The sequence below is a fragment of the Poeciliopsis prolifica genome, unplaced genomic scaffold (genome assembly GCF_027474105.1).
Source record: "Poeciliopsis prolifica strain line A6 unplaced genomic scaffold, Auburn_PproV2 SCAFFOLD045, whole genome shotgun sequence".
In the NCBI taxonomy this organism is placed as follows: domain Eukaryota; kingdom Metazoa; phylum Chordata; class Actinopteri; order Cyprinodontiformes; family Poeciliidae; genus Poeciliopsis; species Poeciliopsis prolifica.
The window spans coordinates 4,138,919-4,160,553 of NW_026562420.1; the positions used below are offsets into that span (position 1 = coordinate 4,138,919).

The 21,635-nt window shown below is 37.7% G+C and overlaps 1 protein-coding gene across 3 annotated transcripts in view; it reads right to left on the reverse strand.

Annotated features, from left to right (window-relative positions):
- The window catches only part of slc1a1 (solute carrier family 1 member 1), a 28,006-nt gene that overhangs the window by 5,067 nt on the left and 1,304 nt on the right, over positions 1–21,635 (reverse strand). For 2 of the 3 annotated variants that reach the window (XM_055056505.1, XM_055056502.1), the window contains exons 2-8: positions 12,937–13,077; positions 7,208–7,300; positions 6,365–6,479; positions 5,915–5,957; positions 5,667–5,762; positions 5,391–5,575; positions 843–950 (exon numbers count right to left, since the gene is read on the reverse strand). In XM_055056505.1, the coding sequence (XP_054912480.1) occupies positions 843–950; positions 5,391–5,575; positions 5,667–5,762; positions 5,915–5,957; positions 6,365–6,479; positions 7,208–7,300; positions 12,937–13,077 (781 nt within the window). The remainder of the gene's footprint in view (positions 1–842; positions 951–5,390; positions 5,576–5,666; positions 5,763–5,914; positions 5,958–6,364; positions 6,480–7,207; positions 7,301–12,936; positions 13,078–21,635) is intronic. The other variant, XM_055056503.1, reaches the window with a different exon arrangement.

Here is a 21,635-nt window from a genome sequence, read left to right on the forward strand (position 1 = left end):
TCCCACTCAGTGACCATTGGTGATGAGCTTATTGGAACCAGATGTGCTCATGCAGAGATATATCTAAAAGTTTCAGATCTTGACTGAAAGATCAGAAAGTAATTGACTGAGGACAGCAGGATAGCAGGCTCTGAGGACAGAAATATGAGACACTTTTTTAGGTGAATAAATGTGTTTTTATATTGACATAGCAGATTGTTTCAAGGGACCATTAACTGCCAGAGAAACTAAGTAGTTGATGTTTGAGATGCTCTCCCACGTCCACATGTAGTATTTCAGCTTCCCAGGAGAAATCCTGATGTGAGGAGATAATTCAGCCGTCTGATACCAGGAGGGATGCGTAAGTTGTTGGACACTGTCACCCTGATCTCGACACAGCAGTTTTTGCTTGTGCTTTTGAAAAATGATTAAATATCCCAGACTGTAATGATTAAATCAATTATCTAATGTTGTTCAAGGTAAGTGAACATAATTAATTGAATGCATTTTTGCCTTAGTAAGGCAGCATGGCATTAACAACTGTGTAATATTGTGTAGTGTTGTGTTGTGCAACACAACACAGTGGTGTGAGCACTATATTGAAGCCTGAAGTGTTTGGAACCTTTGACTCACCCTCTGACCTAACAAGAGAAGATTTACCGTGCACTATAACTGTGTCACTTAGACTGAGAAGCGTTCATTACTGCATCTGCAGGTTGAGCAGTTTTAAATGTCCTCGGCCCTTATCAATGCCCACCAAGAGCTCAGCTTTTACTCCATCACTGAAGGGAGAGTTGACCCAAATGTCAGCCATAAATCCTGGTGTCTGGAACAGGCAGATTCAGAGTAATGAGGCAGCTTACCCACTCAGCACAGTCACCATATAAAGACCCATCTTCCTAAAGATCTCCCAGTCTTCCACCTCAATGATCTTTGCAGCAATAAGGAACAGGATACCAAACGGCATGTAGCTGAAAAGTACACATAAGAAACATAAGAACAGGGAAAATATACATATACAAAAATCAGTGGTGCGCCTGATATTTCACTATAGAAGCCACAGACAGCCTTAATACCATGATAAACCAATATGCAGGAAATATGTTTTAGTTTAGTCATCTTTTAATTGCTCACTAGAATTAAATGCTTTTGTTTTCAACTTTATTTATTGTATTTTACACCTTGACATACATCAATCATCAGTACAATGAAAACACAGTTGTTATCGAGAAAGAGAGAGAAGTTCAAGCTGATTTCTCCCAAAACCCAATACCCACCCCAAACACGCCCCTATCTAGGTGTGAATGCAAGACAAACAGCCAGCAGAGATACAATCTCTCCAATAACATCTAGCAACATGATATACACACACACACACACACATCCACACACAATCCAAAGGAAGAAGAAAGAAATAAAGAACGGAAAAATAATAATACTGATAATGATAAATAAATATATATATATTTATACATAAACACTAGTAAATTAAACAAAAATACAAATAGATTCTGGGTTAAAGCATGGTGTGGGGTTGATTTCTTTTTTAAATATTCTAGGGGGCACTGTAGAGGAATTAGGCCACATCCACCAAAAACTGGACTGCATTCCTGTCAGGGGTTGGACAAGGATTGATCACAGTGAGTTTGGCCCAGCTCAGTCAAAACATGTGGAATCTAAAGCCAAATGTATGGCCGCGGCGTGACCTGCCACTACACCGCGGCGACAGCCACAGCCTCCACTGAACCCTCTTGGTGTTTTAAAGCAAGTGAGGCCAATTTGTTATCTGTCATCTGACACAAGACCATCTGGATTAGGGGAAGAGAGCCAGAGTTTGAGCTTTTCAAGTAAAAAGTCACTTCCTGTTCTGAGGGGGCGAGGCTTAGAGGACGTCAGACTATGGCAACATAGCATTGTCAGGCATCCTACCAGGATCACTCATGTCAAGTGTTGGTACCAACTGAGTGTTCTATGTGAAATGTATAGTGTAACTGGGTCTATATTAATAGTTATATATTTACACAAAAATGTTTTCTTTAATGTAATTGTCAGTTTTGATCTGGCTGTTCTTGTGTTCTTCTGTCTCTGTTATGGGGGGTTTGGTCCTCCAGCTCCGCCTTACTTTCTTCTTCTCTTGTTCAGGGTCCTCCAGGACTGTTATAAATGTTAAGTTATTCATTTCCTCTTCCCTTTTGTCATTCGTTCCACTGGGGAGAGGCAAGTTTTGTGGTCCATTGGAACCCTTTCATTCATATTCTTCAAATGTTTATTTTTCCATCTGTGCTAATTATATGTGTTTGAATATTTTCATTTGAGTTATAACATTGTTATGTTGTATAGATTGGGCTGGAGAACTGGAGCACATGCTATGTGCTAATGCTAATATCTCCCAATTGACAGATCAATAAACGGAGACTGCCTCCAAACCCAGACTTGATGTTTTGTGGTTCATCCGATCACCACACACACAACGCAGAAGTCCACCGGTCACACTAGCGTTCAGTTTGTTTTGGTGAGTACGCCAAGTATGCCGCTCTGCCACACCCCCTGAATATATACAAAAAGTCAATTTTATAGATAACTTTTAAAGCCCCATGCCTTAACTGCAATCTGACCAAGAATGAAGCTGATAGTTTGAAATCCCTAGGACAGAGGTCGGCAACCCAACATGTTGAAAGAGCCGTATTGGACCCAAAAAACGAAAAACAAATCTGTTTGGAGCCGAAAAAAAAGTAAAAGCCTTATATAAGGCTCATAATGAAGGCAAAACAGGCTCTAGGTGTTTATATTAGCGTGTTATCAAAATGACTAAGTGTATACATAATTAGTATTCATGATTAAATGTTTATTTTCCCTGCAGTGCGTCCTGGAAGGAATAAAGGGGGGGCCTCTGGTGGAGCTCTGGGACCCAGAGACCTGTGAGCTCTCTTAATGCTCAGGTCGAAGCTAAGCTCGATGTAGTAGATTCTCTATGAAGGCTGGGATAGATGGTGAGCCATCCTCAGAGCTCTCCACAATGCCGTGGAGCCTCAAGTTTTCCTGTTACGATCTCCCCTTGAGCTCCACTAGATTGGCTTCGAACTCGTCCTGCACTTTACTTAGCTTCATAGCTACTTCTTCGAGCTGCTAAATCCTGTTTTCCACTTCCAAGATGCATGTTTCTGCCACGTCCAGTCTTCTTTATCTCCTCTTTAACCTCTTGGAAGCCCTCCCCATTTTCTCTACTTGATTCTCTTAACTCTTCGAGAATAGTTTGTAGATTAACTGTCTCGTTAGCTACATCGTTAGCCGGTAATGACGCTTCCCAGCCCGAGCGGTTAGCCATATTGTCTTCGTTCGTATCTTCTTCTCTCAACATTGATTGCCGAGACAACAGAGTGCTCTTTGGTTTAGGTTTGGGCATTTCGATTCATTTTCAAGTTTATTTTATATTCCGCGCTTGCCTCAAACCTGTGTTTTCTAAAAATATGTCGGGGAGCCACCTGGTTAATCTGTCGCTGTCTTGCTTGCTCACCCAGAAGTCCCTGTATCACTTCAATCTTGCACACACAAGGGTTAATCATCATCAGGTGCCCCACAATACCCAATGGTCAAATGATGACATCACATAAGTCACGCCCCCTGAGAACAGAAAGTGTCATGTTTTACTCTAAATGGTCTCTATCTGACCCCTTTGAAACAGAGACAGAAGACATGTTGGTGTGATGTGGATTCTAACCCTGACTAGTTTTGATGGAGTAAGTGGGTGTGGCAAAGTGACCTGTAACTGTGGAGTTCAGAGTTTGTTTGGCTCTGAATTCCACAGTTTCGAGTCGAGCTGCACCAAACTCACTGGGATGGATCCTTATCCACCCCCCAACAGGAATCCACAATTGTTGGTGGGTGTGGCCTAATTTCTCTACAGCGCCCCCAAGAATACTTTAAATGTTCAGCCCCAAGCCATCCTTTAACCCAGAATGAAACTTCGTACACATATATATCTTGTTAGGACATACAAAAAAGTCTCTTGGGGCCTTGGTTCAAACCCAACAGGAAGTCAGCCTTTTTGGATCGAAGCTGCCATCATGTCATTTTTATAGACGTCGTATCTGATCGAACTCGTCCAGCTTTTAAGATACAGACTTCAAAACCACATCTCGTACCTCAAAGTATGCAGGTGTGGCTCAGTGTCAAAGCTAAACTATTCGCCATGAAACATCAAGGTGCAATAATTTCGACATGCAAGATCACAGCTGCATCAGACTTTCTATGTCTCATTATTTCTATGTCTATGAGTTTTTGTGTAGGAGGTATAAGAGTTTTGTGTTTCATGGCGAATAAGTAAACTATGACCCTTGGTAACACACCTTCAGCATGCACAAAAACTCACCATTTTAGTAACTTTTAATCAGCTATGCCTTATGAACAATCTGACCAAGTTTGAAGCCGATCAATCGAATTCGTTAGAAGGAGTCTGATCATATGCAAAGGCTCTAAGAAGTCGAAATCCAAACTTCAATCCAAAATGGCTGACTTCATGTTTGACTTGCACTATGACATTAATAGAATTTTCTGTGCATCTTGGGGAGCTCTGTAAGTGTATCAAATTTCATGTCTCTACGATGAATATGAAGAGTTTCCATTTGGCTATGTTGAGCCGTTTCTAGTGCAATTTTTTTAAAATACATACATTTTTCGCAGTCCTGACATGTCCGCCAAGTTTAGTGAGTTTTTTTAATATGATAAAGTACCCAAAAAGCCAATTCATTTGCATCAAGAAAAATAAAAAAAACACTGATTGCAATAGGCCTTTGCAGTGCTGAGCTGCTCAGGCCTAATAACTAAGAAATCTTGTGATTACAATAGGCCTTTGCAGCTTAGGTCTAACAAGGTTGATCTAGCATTAAGAACTAAGGAACATAGGGCTGGAGTAACAAGAAGGACTAAATAAAGAAATAACGTAACTAGAATCGCTAAAGAAAGATGGATATAAATTCAGACCAAAAGACTAACTAAACCTATATTGACAAAATAAGAAACTAGAAACACTACGGGAGGAGCTAGAAAAACTTCACTGGAACCACTGAAAAAATGTATACATCGAACCAGACATGTAAGAATAACTGAATCTAGGATGATGAAATAACAAAGAAATATTACTAGAAACACTACATGGAGGCTGAAATAAGGAAAGCAATAACAGAACAATTCTAACCATAATATATAACCTCTAAGATAAAACTAAAACAACCATGAAGGGCAACCCAAAAGTGATCTAAAACATAATAATAAATTAGATGAAAAAGCAAAACCAAACTTAAAAATCCCAGAGTAACACTGTTAAACCCACCAAACCAGTGGGAGTCTGCTTAATTTGTAAGGGTCTCTTAAAAAAACAAAACAAAAAGAGTAAATTAATCATGAACACATACCACATAATTATCTGCACTAGTTTCATGGTGGCTTCATTCAGGGCATCGAAGAATTCCAGGAGTATTCGGCCTTTGTCTCCCATCTTTCCAATAACAAGTCCAAAAGCCACACAGAACACGATGAGGCCCAGTACGTTTATTCCATCTGAATACGCTCCAACAATTTTATACTCCCTAGTGATGTTCTGGAATGACAAACCCCCCATAACACAAAGATCAAATCCCTCCTGGGTTTTCCCATCAGACACTGTGAGTAAACTCAGAGGGCTCACCTACCTCTACGACTGTCATGACTGTAGTAGCAAGAGGTGCAATCGTGGTGGTGTTGGTCAACACTTTCACTGGCTCCAGCTCTTTCCGCTTTGTTTTGTACTACAGTAAAATTATGGAATATAAAACATATTAATAGCAGATTCTTACGGGTTCATTGCCAGCCTTCTCACTATAGCATGATGACGGAAAAGATTTTAAATGGTTTGTAACATCTGTGGAAATGTGTGGAATGAATGTAAAAAGTGGCTGACCTGCTGAAAACAAGCCTGCACCAGGTTTTCTGGAAACATGTTTCTGTCAAGAGAAAATGTACCAGAAACAGATAAATTGCTTCAGCATCATGTTGATTACTGCAACATTTCTGAGACCCCCAAAGTCGTCTTTGCGGGATTTTCATGAAGAGCTTGTTGTTTTCTCATAAAACTTTTGCTGTTGTGCTTTAGTGTTAGCAGAACTAATATTATGATTAGAACTTTAGGGTTAGCGCAACTACTTTTTTAGCTTGCAGAGTCACCTCTATTTATACGCATGCATATAAGTTCATGTAAAAAAAAAAAAAAAAAGGCAAGCATGTTGCCAACAAGGAGAAACCTCACAAAGAACTATAACCTGACTTAGTGTGAGCGTCCATCTGCCCTGACCAACTGGGAGTTTAGGAAGGGCCACAAAACATTGATAGTTACACATATCAAGAAACTCACCTCAGGAGATCCAGCAGTGTATCAACAGTAGTAACATTGGGGGTGGTCCCTGCTCTGTCAATGTTCTCAGCTTCTTGAGACACACCCGGTTTGATCGTCATCACTAAAATAATTCCTTCAAAGAGTGAGGTCATTATTTAACAAGAGAAGTAAAATAGTGTGCACAACTCCAAAGAGTACATGGGTGCCTGGTACTGAAGAACTACAAAAATATAAATACATTTTAATAAGGGGAAAAAAAATTATTTTGGCCTTTATTAAAAACTTTGAATATTATTGGGGTGCCGGTTATACCTTTTCTTAGAGCATTATTTGCCAAGGATACAGATTGACTACCAAGGCAACAGTACAAACTCGACAGTAGACATGAGCCGAGTATTGATATCAATGTAAACTGGCGCATTGAAAAGTTACATTTGTATGCATAAAAAAACACCTACATTTTCAACACTTTATAGTCATTCTAATGAGATCCAAGATAAAGTTCTGGGTTGAGCAGACTTTTCTCTGGCTTCATGAGGTGCAGAGTATACAGTGCTCCACTTCCACACTATTTGTCATAATTATAAAAGACCTATTTGGTTGTAAAAAATATTTTTGGTGGCAAGAAAACAGTTAAGGTGTGAAAACTCAGGGATCACCACTCATTCCTATTCGGATAATACTGTTTTAAAACTACAAACTATGAGGTGAAAATTGGTTGGGAAAATACTTTAACCAAATCTAAAATATTTTTGCTTGAAATTGTTATGTTAATACTCTAACAGTTTGGTTTACTTATGTATGGTTAACTAATCAGACTCTTAAACTGGTCCCTGTTAGAGAAAGAAGATAGTAACTCACCGAGAATAACTGCAATGATAGTTGTTGAGAAGTAATAGATAACAGCCCTGAGACCTATCTTTCCTGACACCTCCGAGTCAAGGGCTGCAACACCTGTTAACAACAAGCCCATCATCAAACATAAAGACATATACTCACCGGCCACTTTATTAGGTACATCTGTCCAACTGCTCATTAATGCAGATTTTGAATGAGCCAATCACATGGCAGCAACTCAATGCATTTGGGCATGTAGACATGGCCAAGACTGCAGTGATGCCAGGCTGGTCTGAGTAATTCAAAAACTGCTGATCTACTGGGATTTTCACGCACAACAATCTCTAGGGTTTACAGAGTATGGTCCAAAAAAGAGAAAATATCTCGCCCAAAGAACGGCAGTTCTGTGGGCGCAAATGCCTTGTTAATGTCAGAGGAGAATGGCCAGACTGGTTCGAGTTGATAGAATGGTAACCATTACTCAACGGTCACTTGTGACAACCGAGGTATGCAGAACAACATCTGTGAACGCACAATACGTTGAACCTTGAGGTGGATGGGCTACAGCAGCAGAAGACCACACCGGGTGCCACTCCTGTCAGCTAAGAACCAAAAACTGAGGCTATAATTCACACAGGCTCACCAAAAGTGGGCAATAGAAGATTGGAAAAACGTTGCCTGGTCTGATGAGTCTTGATTTCTGCTGCAACATTCATATGGTAAGGTCCGAATTTGGTGTCAACAACATGAAAGCAACAATTCAGGCTGGTGGTGGTGTAATGGTTGATATTTTCCTAGCACACTTTGAGCCCATTAGTATAAATTGAGCATCGTGTCAACGCCACAGCCTACCTGAGCATTTTTGCTGACCATGTCCATCCCTTTATGACTACCAGTGATGGCATAGTTACTTTGAAAAAGTAACTAATCGGATTACTGATTACTCCTTGAAAAAGTAACGGATTACTTGATGTAGAAAGTAACAAATTTACATTAAAAGTAACTTTTTTAGCTACTTTCAGCAGCTGCTAACAACAACGCTCCGCCACCTGTGAAAATTACATTGGGCTTTGCCAATAATTAATTGCAAGTTATTTTATAACAACAATGTATCTCCAATTATCAGGTTGAACTGAAGGGGAGATTGTTTAATTGTTACAACAATACAAACATGTTTTAGTCATTTGTGTGTGTTTGTGTGTGTTCCACTATTGTCTGGAAAACTCTAAATAGGATTTTAGACCTCCCACCCCTCTCTGCCCCAGCAACCCGGTTCTGCGTTCCCAGAGAAATTGCGTTCCCAGAGAACACATTGATCTGTTGGAAAATTTGATGATTTATTAGCATTTAAATCGCCCAGACTGATCATCTTGGAGCTCTGAGCAAAACTTTAAAATGGAGTCGTCCATTACCGGCACAAATACAGTCATCCTTCAGTTGAGCAATGCCTGCTTTGTGAATGCACCTCTATGGACAGAAAGCATCTCTATTATGTAAATGTTTAACTTATGCACATGATTTCCCTATTTAGAATAAACGTCCGCTTTCCCCACTCTAAGTACTCTGTGACATGCTGTCATCTTTAAATCTTTAAATACATCTAAAAAAAACTTTTTAGATATTTTTTCTTTAAAACTTTTGTGCCCTGAAAGCACCTTTTAAATAAAATATATAGTTATTATTAATATTAATACTTATATGATCACAAGAAAAGGCCTTTGGCATGGTTATTGTTTCACGTGGTGGCACTCTTTTATGGGGCCTCATGCATAAAAGAGTGTGCAGATTTTACACTAAAACTTGGTGTACGGACAAATTTAGAAAAGTGCGCACTAAAAAATCCAGATGTATAAAGTCGTGCACACGCACGTGGCTGCGCACCTTTCTTTTATAAATCCCAATTTGAGGGAACAGCTGCTGGTTATCCCTGTCGCCACTCATAATTACATATATAAATTAGTACAAATATCCGGAAGTCTGCCACCATGTGAACTAATAACCATGGCAACATCCTTGTGTGTAGCAATATAAGCATGTATAATAATGATAACCACATATTTTACTTAAATGGTGCTGAAAGGTCACCTCACAAGAATAAAAATAAGGAATAAAAAAAAAAAATCCAAATAAAAAAAAGCAGGGCTAAGGACCAAGAGAAGTTATTTTTTGGTGCATTTTTCTAAACATCACTGCTTAATTACATACATTCACATAAGAAATTAAGTAGTTTTGTCCAACTAAAACGGTTAACAACTACATAGAGGTCTGGAAGAAATTAAGAGATCACTGCACTGAACCCTTGAAAACCTCCACCAAATATTGATTTCTGAACTCTTCCTGAGTTAAAACATTAATTTTGTTGTTTCTAAATGAATATAAACTTGATTTCTTTGCATTATTCAAGGACTGAAAGAACTGCATCTTTTTTATTATTTTGACCTTTCCTCATTTTCTGAAAATAAATAGTAAGTTTTTGCTTGGAACTTCAGAGACATGTTATCAGGAGTTCAACAATCTTCATTTTATTTAAACATGTACCTATAAAGAGTAAAATCAGAGGACTGATCATTTTTTCCAGAGCTGTATATGTATGAAACAGAATCAGACTACATTATAACATTAATGATAGACAAGCAGCTGTGGAGTGACACAGTACTTGTGGGGTCTGATCCCCTGGAGATGAAAATACAATCTACTCAAAACAAAAAGCATTTTACTTAATTCATGGATTTAATAAACCTTAAACCAGTTTATTATCAAGGTCGAAGGTCGGATTAATGACTAGTTCTTACTAGTCATTAACCTGAACTTTATTTGAAAATCATACTTAGAATTTGCATTACCATAATTTTTATCTGAGCATTATTGGGCTGTTGGGCTTTTTCTTGAAACAAGAACGTTTGTCCATCTATGGAAAAGTGGAAATTATGAGTTATGGTTTTACTATTTCAGATACAAGTTGCTCTTTCACTGACCTAATATATTTATTATATATAATCATATATTCCTGTGCTTTTTGTATAATTCTTTTTTAAGTGTACCCCATAAAACACACTGATTACAAGGTCCCCTGTGGTGAATCTGAGCACAGCTTTCTGTTCACAGACACAGAAACATCCTGACCTTAACATTGTGCACTGTTTTTTGCACTGTTTTTTGCACAGTGCAGAATGTGCAAAACCATATATAATAAATATTATATGTGATATTTATTATATTACATATAATAAATATATTAAGTCAGTTTTACCTTATTTAAGTGACTCCAGGGAGGTTTGGGTAATTAATTACAAAACAACACAACAGTCACTAATCAAACTTCAAAAAGAGTAATTAGCAAGGCTAAGGACCGGGAACAGACAAACCCATTATTTATCCAACTATTTTGCATACATACAACATTTTGTACTGAACAACTACAAAATAATATTCAAATAAATAAAGCCAATGCTATACACAATTTCTATTCATAAATATCATAAAAAATAATTCTAAATTAAGTACTGCATTGCCCATTACAAAAAAATTGCTAAACACAATATTTTGCAGTACAAGTTGCCATTTGAATACAGGTCCCGATGATACAAGTCTGGCCCCTTATAGCTGGTTAAAAAAAATCAATATAATGTTCTTTACTGTTTTTTTTTAGAGGCTGGCTCTAGACCAGGTTATGATTATTCAATTAAAAATGTTAACTACGAAAAAACATAATTCACCTCCAAATCATAGTGCAGCAAATAGAGCAGCTGCTCCCTTTTATCAAACGCTTTTCTTTTTGTTACGTCTTTTGTCCCTTAAAATGATCCACAAACTATCACTACTGCTTCTATGTCGCCATCGTGTTTGATTATTCTAACTTCACGTATGATATGTTGGGGATTTTATTGGATTTTCTTCTGGAATCGGGATGTTCTTGACTGGAATTGGTTCTTGTTGCTCCTGCCATGTTGCTGGAAACATTAACCAACCGGACCTGATGGACTTTTATCGGTTCTTGTCATCCTGTCAGGTCACAAGCTCTTCTCCTCTCATCTCGTCTCGACCACTGCCCTAATACTCTCTGACTCTGGTCGCTATGGTAACGTTTATATATCCCTTCAAAACAAGATACAGATGCGCCACAAAAAAAAAAAAAAACATTTTACTTTTGTGAAAATTTTAACTCACGATAATAATAATGGAGCCCTGAGCTCGTTTCTCTGCCACGAGGTGGTCCCTTCTAGGAGATAATGACACCCGAAGTGTTGCTAATGCACTGCCTGCTTGGTCTCTATGTGACAAAGCAGTTTGAAGCTTCATTGCCTCATTAACGAGCCGGTCACCATGTCATGCAGAGCAGCTTGGACTGTGGGAATACCGTACAGGGATAAATCCATTCTGTCTATGTCTCTTCTCTGGGCCTTTTCCTTCACAAAGAAAATTTCCAAATAATCTGATCTGTTCCTGATCATTTTGTTGCTTGTGGATCAATGTTGGTGTTCAGGACGTAACAGAGAGAATCCGGTTAAAAGATTTTCAAAATACAAGATCCTCCAGACTCAAACCTTAAAAATGTTTGATTATTATGTTATGTTTGATTATTTCTTGCGCGGATCACAGACCCAGGGCTTGGGGTCCTAGGGGTTGAGGACCACTGGTCAAATTAACACTGAATGTAGTCAGATTTCAGTGTATTTAGCTGAGTTTTGATGCTTTGTAGTTTTATATTTACAGAAAAGGTTTGCGTAGCTACTGCACATTTTCATGCTAGGGAAAAACTAGCATGAAAATGTTCATTATTAAGTTCATTATTGTGCATGCGACTTGTGCGTAAAAAAGACATCGCACATTTTTTTGTCTACACACTCTTTATACCTGAGGCCCCATGTCTTTTGTTCAACATTCAATCAAACATTTGTTTCTATTATACCTACTCAGATACATGTTTACATTTGTTTGTTTTATGAATGCTTTTATGTTTTTCTACAGTTGTTTCTGTCTTTTCTTTGATGGGCTGATTGCCTTGCCTTAAATGGAGCAGCATGTGAAATACCTTACCTTGCCTTCTAATAGGGTCACACCTTTACTAATCAATCAGACATTCTTGGAAGGACTTTAGAACTGGGTTATGTGCTCAATCTTCCTGGTTTTAGTGAGAACCAGGATCAGCTGCTGCTGAAGTTTTTTTATTTTTTTAATTTTTTTTTTAGGTAGACCGGACCTCACTGTTGGAGTAATCAACGTGACTAAAGATAAATGTATGGATGAGTGTTTCTAGATCTTGCTGGGACAATAGTCCTTTAATCCTGGAAATGGTAGAAGACTGAATTTGTAATTGTGTTATGTAGCACACTCAGATTCCAGGCCTCTGATCACTGGTTTCTAGCTTTAATACCTGAAGCTGTGTGCTGATTCTAGCTCCTTTCTCTGTCGGTGTGAAGATAACTACCTCAATTGATATTTACTAAAGAATGATAGAAATAAACAGTCAATTAATTTGCAAGCAGCATAACATGTTTACCCTACCTTCACCATCTGAGTGCTAAATGAGACTGTGATAACTGTGGTGCACAAGCAAAAAAGACAGCAAGTCTGTCTCCTATTTATAAATAGAAATGTCCAGCATGTATTATGTTCACAGTATATGTTAAAAGTAGCTTTTAGTTTCTTCTAAAAACAAACAAGTTGACTTTTTAAAGTCTTTATTTATAACAGGAAAAATCAGTAAAACCAAGACATTCACTATTCATAAAGCAGTCACTCTGTCAGTTTACCTGTGATCATACTTGAAATGATGAGTGGAAGGATGACCAGTTTCAGCATTCGCATCAGGATCTCTCCTGGGAAGCCGAAATACTGCTTGTGGAGATGGGAAAGGGACGCATACTCCCTCACCACAACACCCAAACTGATACCTGAAACATCAGATCAACAGCTTCTCAGTTTTTCTGACAGGTTATGTTCACCTCAAACAAACAGCAATGTTTCAATAAAAACCCATTTATTCACCTAAGCCAAGTGTGTCAAATTCCAATCTTGTTTCACTTTCTGTTTCCAGCTTGTTCTACAGAGGTCTGGTAATGACCCTATTATATAAGCCTTTTCTGTTAAAGCAGAGATGCATTTACAAGCTGAAGAACACTAGCCAGTGAGAATTGAAGTTTAAGAAACCTGACTTTAACCAGGCCTAACCATATGGCCACATTTTAAGGTTGTTTTCACACCTGACGGTACTGTAGACTCGGTTCAATTGGGGACCAAAATTGCAGCAGTTGTTACATTTCAGCTGCTGCGGTTCACTTTTACACTGCACTGTCAAATGAGCCAAAAGTTTTTGAAAAATCTGTTTCCCCTCCTCGTCTGTATTGGCGTTGCACTAAGAACCACTGAATTGACATGAAAATCTCTAAAAATACTGAACAAAACTTCCTACTTTTCAAAATGCGCACAAAAATGGAGTGGCGTCATATTTCAGTGGTTGTAGGATTTGTCTTTAGCTGAAAACCACAAACTATTTCTCCTGCTAGCAATAGATTAGAATGCCCTGTGTTGTTATCTGGTTCCTATTTCTGGAGTAGTCTCTGGTCTGTTTGGCATTCACATATTCACACCAGAGTTCACTTCAAATGAATGAAACCTAGGTTCATAGGCGGAGTTTGCTTTTTAATCCAAATCAGAGTTCAGTTTTACAATAACATTTCCCCAAAAGAACCAGACTTTCTAGGCAAACAAACTGGAGTTTGATTAAAGCAGATCAAATGGGGCTGGCGCGTGAATGTAGCTGAAGAAACTCAGTTTGTTCTCATGATATATAGAACAATTAAAACTATCCAGATGTGACCTTTTAGGCATCTGGGAATAAAAGAATACAAAATATAATCTTCTTTCTTTACATAATTAGTAGAATAATGGGAATTATTCACATTTGTGCATCAAAACATATGTTCATACTCCTGTTTTTGGATTCTCATTTGCTAATTTTAGGGGGTGACTTGAATTGTGTCATTGATCCAGAGCTTGGCCGATCTAATCCCTGCAATTTAACTAAACTTCAATGGCCCAAGCATTCTCTGATTTCACAAGGCAGAGTGGTCTTATTGACCCATGGAAATGTCGAAACCATACCAGAAAAAAATGTTCTTTCTTTTCTAAGGTTCATCACTCTTATTCCAGAATTGATTATTTTTTTATTGACCAGGCACTCAATTCATGTGTAGTTCTCTCTGATTATTTGAGTATAATGATATCTGACCATGCTCCACTATTATTAAATATCCAGTTGGCATCTTACAAATGTAGCCAACCTCTGTGGCGGTTTAATTCTCTTTTACTGGCAGATGTAGAATTTTGCAACTTTATTTCCAATGCAATTGACGAATTTCTGATGTTTAACAAGAATGATTCCACTTCATATTCACTGTTATGGGAAACACTTAAGTCTTATCTCAGAGGACAAATAATTTCATACACGTGTATGAAATTAACCCTTGAGTTATGTCTTTTGTTAGACAAAGACGTCTGTCTAACAAAAGACATAACTCAAGGCTTACTGAATTGGCTACGTCCATTGCTCAATTAGATCAAAGATATGCCATGGATCCTTCACCAGAATTATTTAATTTTTTTTAATTTTATGGGTGTTCAAACAGAAATCGATTTAATATCCACCAAGGAACCTGAACGTCTACTGTTACGCAGTAAAGGTTCATATTATGAACATGGCGACAAAGCTGGCCGTTTATTGGCACACCAGTTACGGCGTCAGGTCAACTCTCGTATGATACAGAGTATTCAAAATACCCAACGGGTAATTACAAACGACCCTATCGAACTCAATGACACTTTTAAATCATTTTATTCTTCCTTATATTCATCAGAATTTCCCACTGATAATAATCAAATGGGAGAATTTCTTCAAGGTCTTTCTATCGACGCGAGCACTGCCAAGACCATGGATTCATCACTCGGCCTGGTGGAAGTAATAAACTCAATAAAAGTGCTGCAGTCAAATAAAGCCCCTGGCCTTGATGGGTTTCCCGTCGAATTCTATAAAAAGTTTATCGGAAAATTAGCACCACTATTATTGGCTATGTTTAATGAATCTTTGGAACGTAAGACTTTACCTTCAACATTAACACAGGCAACTATTGTTTTACTTCACAAAAAAGACAAGGACCCAACTTTGTGTGGGTCTTATAGACCATTGTCCCTGTTGAACGTAGATGTAAAGGTACTAGCCAAGGTGATAGCTTCTCAGCTGGAGAAGGCTCTTCCTTTGGTTATATCTGAGGAGCAAAATGACGTCAAGGGACGTCAATTATTTTTTAATACGCACACTCTTTTTAATGTTATCTATTCAAAGCATTCTCCGGATGAACCCGAAGTCAAGGGAGCATTTGATAGGGTTGAGTGGGAATAGCTGTTCGCTGTTTTGAAGAAATTTGGATTTGGTGATACTTTTGTTTCTTGGATTCGACTTCTGTATACATCTCCCAAGGCGAGTGTCCTTATACGCTGATGATCTGTTGCTTTACGTATCTAATCCCACCACCTCTGTCCCTACTATCTTGCGTATCTTAAATAATTTTAGCTCCTTTTCAGGCTACAAATTGAATTTGGAAAAGAGTGAATGCTTCCCTATGAATACTACTCCTGGTGGTCTTCAATATTCTGACTTCCCTTTCAAACTCAGTCCCAATGGATTTAAATATCTTGGTATAAATGTGACTTGTTCTTTATCTGGCCTTGCTTCAGCTAACTTTTCACCTCTCATTGCCAAAACAGCGTTGGATTTTCAGTGCTGGTGCAATCTTCCTCTCTCCCTTTTGGGTAGGATTAATGTTGTCAAGATGAATGTCCTATCCAATTTTCTTTTTTTATTTCAGTCTATTCCTCTTTTTATGCCAAAAACCTTTTTTGATTCCTTGAATAGATTGATCAATGGCTTTATTTGGAAAAGAAAATCTCCTCTAGTACGTAAAGCATTATTGCAAACCTGTAAACTCAGTGGTGGACTTGCATTGCCCGATTTTCAATTATATTACTGGGCTGCTCACATACACAAAATTAATTATTGGCTGAATTCATCCAGCTCTCCTTGGTGTAAACTGGAGCTATCTTTGTGTAATGGGTCTTCACTATCTGGCCTTATTTTTTCTTCACTACCTGTAAAACCTTCTCTATATACTAATAATCAAGTTGTACTTAACACGCTGAAAGTGTGGTTTCAATTTAGAAGGCGCTTTAAGTTCACTGCTGCCTCATCCTTATGCCCTTTGACCAGCAACCATTTGTTTCCTCCATCTTTGTCTGAAAATGTCATACCAAACATTTTCAGTTTGGTATGTCAGAGGTTTAAAGCAAATTAAAAATCTATATGCATCAGGAGTATTTGATAGCTTTGATGATCTATCTTCTAAATACAGTTTACCTGGTACACATCTGTTTCGATACTTACAAATTCGGAATTTCGCCTCTAAATGTTTCCCTAATTTTCCTTCTTTACCCCCTGAACAGCCTTGGGAAAGGATTATTGCATTCGATCCACTTCAGAAATGTACCATCTCTAAGATTCTTAGTTTTATTTTAAAGCTGAGAGTGGATCCTAGTGTCAAAATTAGAAATGCATGGGAAAAACAGTTGGGAATCCAGCTGACTCAAGATAGTTGGGATGTCGCCATCGATAGAATCAGATCTTCCTCTTCTTGCTCGTCTTGCTCGTCTGAGTTTAAAGTTGTACATAGGATTAATTTTTCAAAATCAAGGCTTTCTCAGATTTATCCAGATATGGTGGATATATGTGATAAATGCAAAGGCTCCCCGTGCAATCTCGGCCACGTTCTATCTCTGTCCCAGCTTATATAGGTTTTGGTCCAATTACTTCTCAATTATGTCCTCTGTCCTGAGTGTAAATTTGCAACCTTGTCCATTAGTCGCCATATTCGGCATCCTCAGCCCTACTTCGATGCCAAAGTTCTACATGGAAATGGTTGCTTTTTATTGACTCGACGTACTTTACTGCTACACTGGAAGTCTGAAAAATGTCTTTCGACATCTCTCTGGGTTAAAGACGTAATTTTTTTTTTGAAGCTTGAGAAAATCAAATACACCCTTTGAGGAACCACACAGAAGTTCTATCAAAAATGGCAATGTTTTCTTTCCTACTTTTCCAACTTGAAGGTCTTGCCTGACTAAATGTGCCTGTTGCTGAATTTTGTTTTGGTCACTAATATGGGTGGTTTTGTTGGATTAATGTTACATCTGTTTTTTTATTTTCTTTTCTATCAGGTTGACTTTGAGCTGAGATGGGGGTGGGAGGTTAGGGTTTTTTGCTTGTTTGTTTGTTGTTGTTGTTTTGTTTTGTTGTTGTGTTTTTTTTCTCATTGAATAAATAATGAATGTAGTTATATTATCTACTATAAATATTGGTTTGAAAATAAAAAATGGAAGAAAAAAAAGAGTAATGACATGAAAAAAACAACAGATAAAAATGTTCACATGCTTCTAACTTGAAAAAAAAAATAAAGAGGTTAAGAACAATTGTACAAAGAAAAAACAGGATCAGAAAGATTAACGTTAGATGGCAAATCCTTCAGAATATTACAAATAGAACACCAACTTCCAAGTTGGTCTTTTTCTTTGCAGCACCTGTCTACAGGCCTGTTCTGATTTTGACTACTTTGCATTATTCACGCTGGATCCTTGTAAATTTAACAACCCTGATTACTGTGTAAATATGTTCACGATAATCATTTACTCGAACACCTTTACAACGTAACAGTTCTCCCCACCCTGGCCCTGTCAGGATGACTTCAAACATCAACTATGAGTAGGGTGGATTTTGAAAAAACGTTGACCTGGAAAACATATTTGTGTTTACGTTTACAGTTTCTGGGAAAGACATTTCTGATTACGGCTCAGGCGCATTTAAAATGCAGTCAAGGCTGAACCAGTCTGTGCACGGTGTGCTTTCAATGGTTTGGTAAATGAAACAACCTGGGAGAAATGTGTTAAATAGTAACAGTGGATCACAAAGCTTATGTCTGCTGTATAAGACCTACAGAAGATCATAATGATCCCACTGGGAATCCTCCCATTTCACAGCAACTCATATACAGCATACTGCTCTTAGAATGATCATGAAGCTAACTTCCATCAGACTTGATGTTAAACAAAAATAATCTACCCACAGCTAAGCCCAAAACTATTCATTCCACAAGGAAATTCAGATATAAGATCTCCTTTTAGTTTTGCCAACTTGCTTTATTCTGACTGAACATAATGTTAATGGCTTAGAGTGGATGCAGCCAAAGTCTTGACTTGAATCTGATTGAGAATCTGTGGAGAGAGCTAGAGATTAGGGTGATGGTAAAGAGGTGCTCTTGCCTAAATGACTGAGCTCATCACCAAAGATAAATAATCAAAATAGAAGAGAAAACACGTAAAACATGACTTTGGGGATTTTTGGGGAGGACACACAAAAATGACAGAATGTTCAGAACAGTGCTCACAGGACCCTTAACATGAACACATCCCCACTGTTCTTTGTACACTCCACCAGCTTCCAATCTCTACTATGATCATTTACGAAATCTCACTGCTCTTTTTTCATTGTCCACATGGTAAAGTACCCTCTTACTTCTTAAAAGACCAATGACCCTCACATTATCTGCTCCTCTTTCTATTCCCAGGATTTGTACCCTCCCTCTGCCTCCTCAACTCCACAGACTACAGACTATGTACATGTATAGCGCCTTATCAAGTCAAGAGGACTGATCCTGATATATTGTTTTATTATCTTTTTTAGAGATGGCTGTCCCATTTCTTATGAGAAACAGAATTAAAAAATCTGAAATAGAAATCTAGGGGTGGGAATAATTGTGATCTTAACTGCAAATAGCAGTCTAATGTCTTGGCGGTTTAACAGTTTAGAAAATCTTGTTCTCATAGTGCAACACAGTGTGACATTTTTGACTAAGGATGCTTTAAGAAGATAGAAAACAATTTTGTCTTAGCCCCACACAAATTAGCATCTAGGTAAACTTTATCTGAGTTTTTAGAAGCTGTTAACAGCATTTATTATTGTAGCTTAGATAATAGTTACTCACAAATTCCCAACAGAATCCCAGTTACAAAAATCTGACCAAACCTTTAAGTGGGGGCACACCAAGAAATTGACCCTGATTTCCTTAATTTTGGGAGATCAGCAATCATCCTGACATTTACATGTGAAATCGATTTTATCCACTGATCTTGACATGACATCTGTTATGAAATGGTGCTGCATAAACTGAATTGAATTGATTCTTATCTTCCTTCACAAAGGTCTGAAAATCAGCAACTGTCACTTTCTCCTCTGCTAGAAGAGAAGCTGACTGACAGACCTGCCCACCAGCTCACGTCTGCATTTAGGCAGTTAACCATTGTCCTATTGTTGCTAATTTTGTCACTATATTTATCAACTTTCCAGACAAAAATTGGTATCGGCCAAAATTGGAATCAGTAGGTTAAAAAACTCCGATCAGTATACCCTTAGTTTTAAGAGGGAGTTCAGGTTCACATTTTGACAACAGAAAGAAAAGAGACCTCTAATTTAGGACACTGATCATTTATTAACCTTCACATACATTCCATAGTTAGCACTTAAATTGCCATAACATTTCATATCGTTTTCTTTCTATAAAAATTCAAGCCCTACCTATAGTCACATGCTATGAGTTAGACATGTTATGAAATACCTGAGCTAAAACATCAAAAAGGCAAAAAGTTATTCCAACTATCAAAGCCGAGGGAAAAGTTACTGAAAAAGTCAGTAACAAAGTAGCTGCTGCTCATACCAGTCTGCTAATTCAGCAAACTGTCAGTATAAAAGGAGACACTGATTAACCAAACATAGCTTCTGCCATTCTTGGACTGTTTGACGTCAATCTAAATAAGTTAAAACAAAAGTTTAAATATCAGAATTTAACAATGATATTTAAATTTGGCCTTTCACTATCTACATCCAGGCTAGTTCAGAGTACAAGAGAGCTTTAATGCATTTTAACTTTCTTTTCCGCTTTTATTTTAATCAGGGAAAATACACCCAGAAAGCCAAGATTTCAATGATTTCTATTAGCCTGGTATTTACTCAGACTGTTTTAATGCTTGATGACTGTTAAAATTAATAGAAAACTGGTCCTCATCTAAATATATAGTTGTAGTAGTTTAAAAGAGAGTATTAGTATTTGTTTAGCAGTTCTAGACACACTTGCTCTAGTGCACTGGCAGAGGAGCTAATTCTTTCATTACAGCTTTAACACTTTTGTTATCTTTGAAAACATTAAGAGCACTTAGCATCCCCTAAGCTAATTTTTCCAGGTAAGTTCTAAAGCATTAATTTATTTGTCTGTTGTGTAAACTTTTTCCTGAATAAAGTTTTAAATCTGTCTGGAAATTTTGATTTCATTGACTATTAAGAATTTTTCAAGAAGTTAATGTTTATATTCATGGTAGACTCTTTCCTCCCCTCACATTCTCTCCTTTTTTCCCCATAAAATATATCTCAAACAGGAAAAATAGTGGAGCATGTACAGTATTGAAAAAGATGAACATAAATCTAAGAGTGTTATAGCACATGTAAATTACAATGTTGAAATTAAATTTGTGTTCTGTAGTTTTTCAAGGGTAGATATAATTTGAATTGAAGTTAGGATTAGCTTCCGCTATAAAGTTGGTGTGCTTTAACCAACGTATTCATACCCTTCTTAATATTCAGTGGGAAAAAAAATCTTTATTGGCATCACAGCAAGCAAAGTCTTCTCATAATTACTTGTTTCCACTGGCTTTATGGTGATTTATTTTGTGATGACATAATTCTAATTAAAAAATACTTTATTAATCCCAAAAGGAAATTAATTGTATTTGTAACTCATTAATTCTTCAAAGAGTGTAGACCGTAAACAAAGGCTGTTGGTAGGAAAGCTCTCTTGCAGCAGTCTGTATTGCAGTAAATCTGAAGAAGATTCTGACTGTTTTCCCAATACAGTTTTGTGAAGAGCATGGTCAGGGTTGTCTATGATTTTCTTGCTTTTATGAAGAATCCTTTTTTGCATCATCATCTGCAGAGGTTCCACGATCATCACCAAAGCAGAACCAGAACAGAACCAGCCTTCTTTATCAGGCTGTTGAACCTTTTGATGGCCCTGGTTTTGATGCTGCTGCCCCAACAGATGATGGCAGAAAAGATGATGCTCTCAACAACAAACTTAGAGAAGATCTTGGCTTCCTCAAGAAGTACAGTCTGCTCTGTTACTTCTCTCCATTTCAGTCTAGAGATTCATTCCTCACTGGACTGAAGCTTCACTTGTGTCTCCGTACAGTCTGTTGCCCAGATGAACACAGAGATATTTATATTCCTCCAACACTTCCACTTCTTCTCCCATAATGGAAATAGGGTTGTATCTAATCATGTTTCTCCTCAAATCTGCAATCA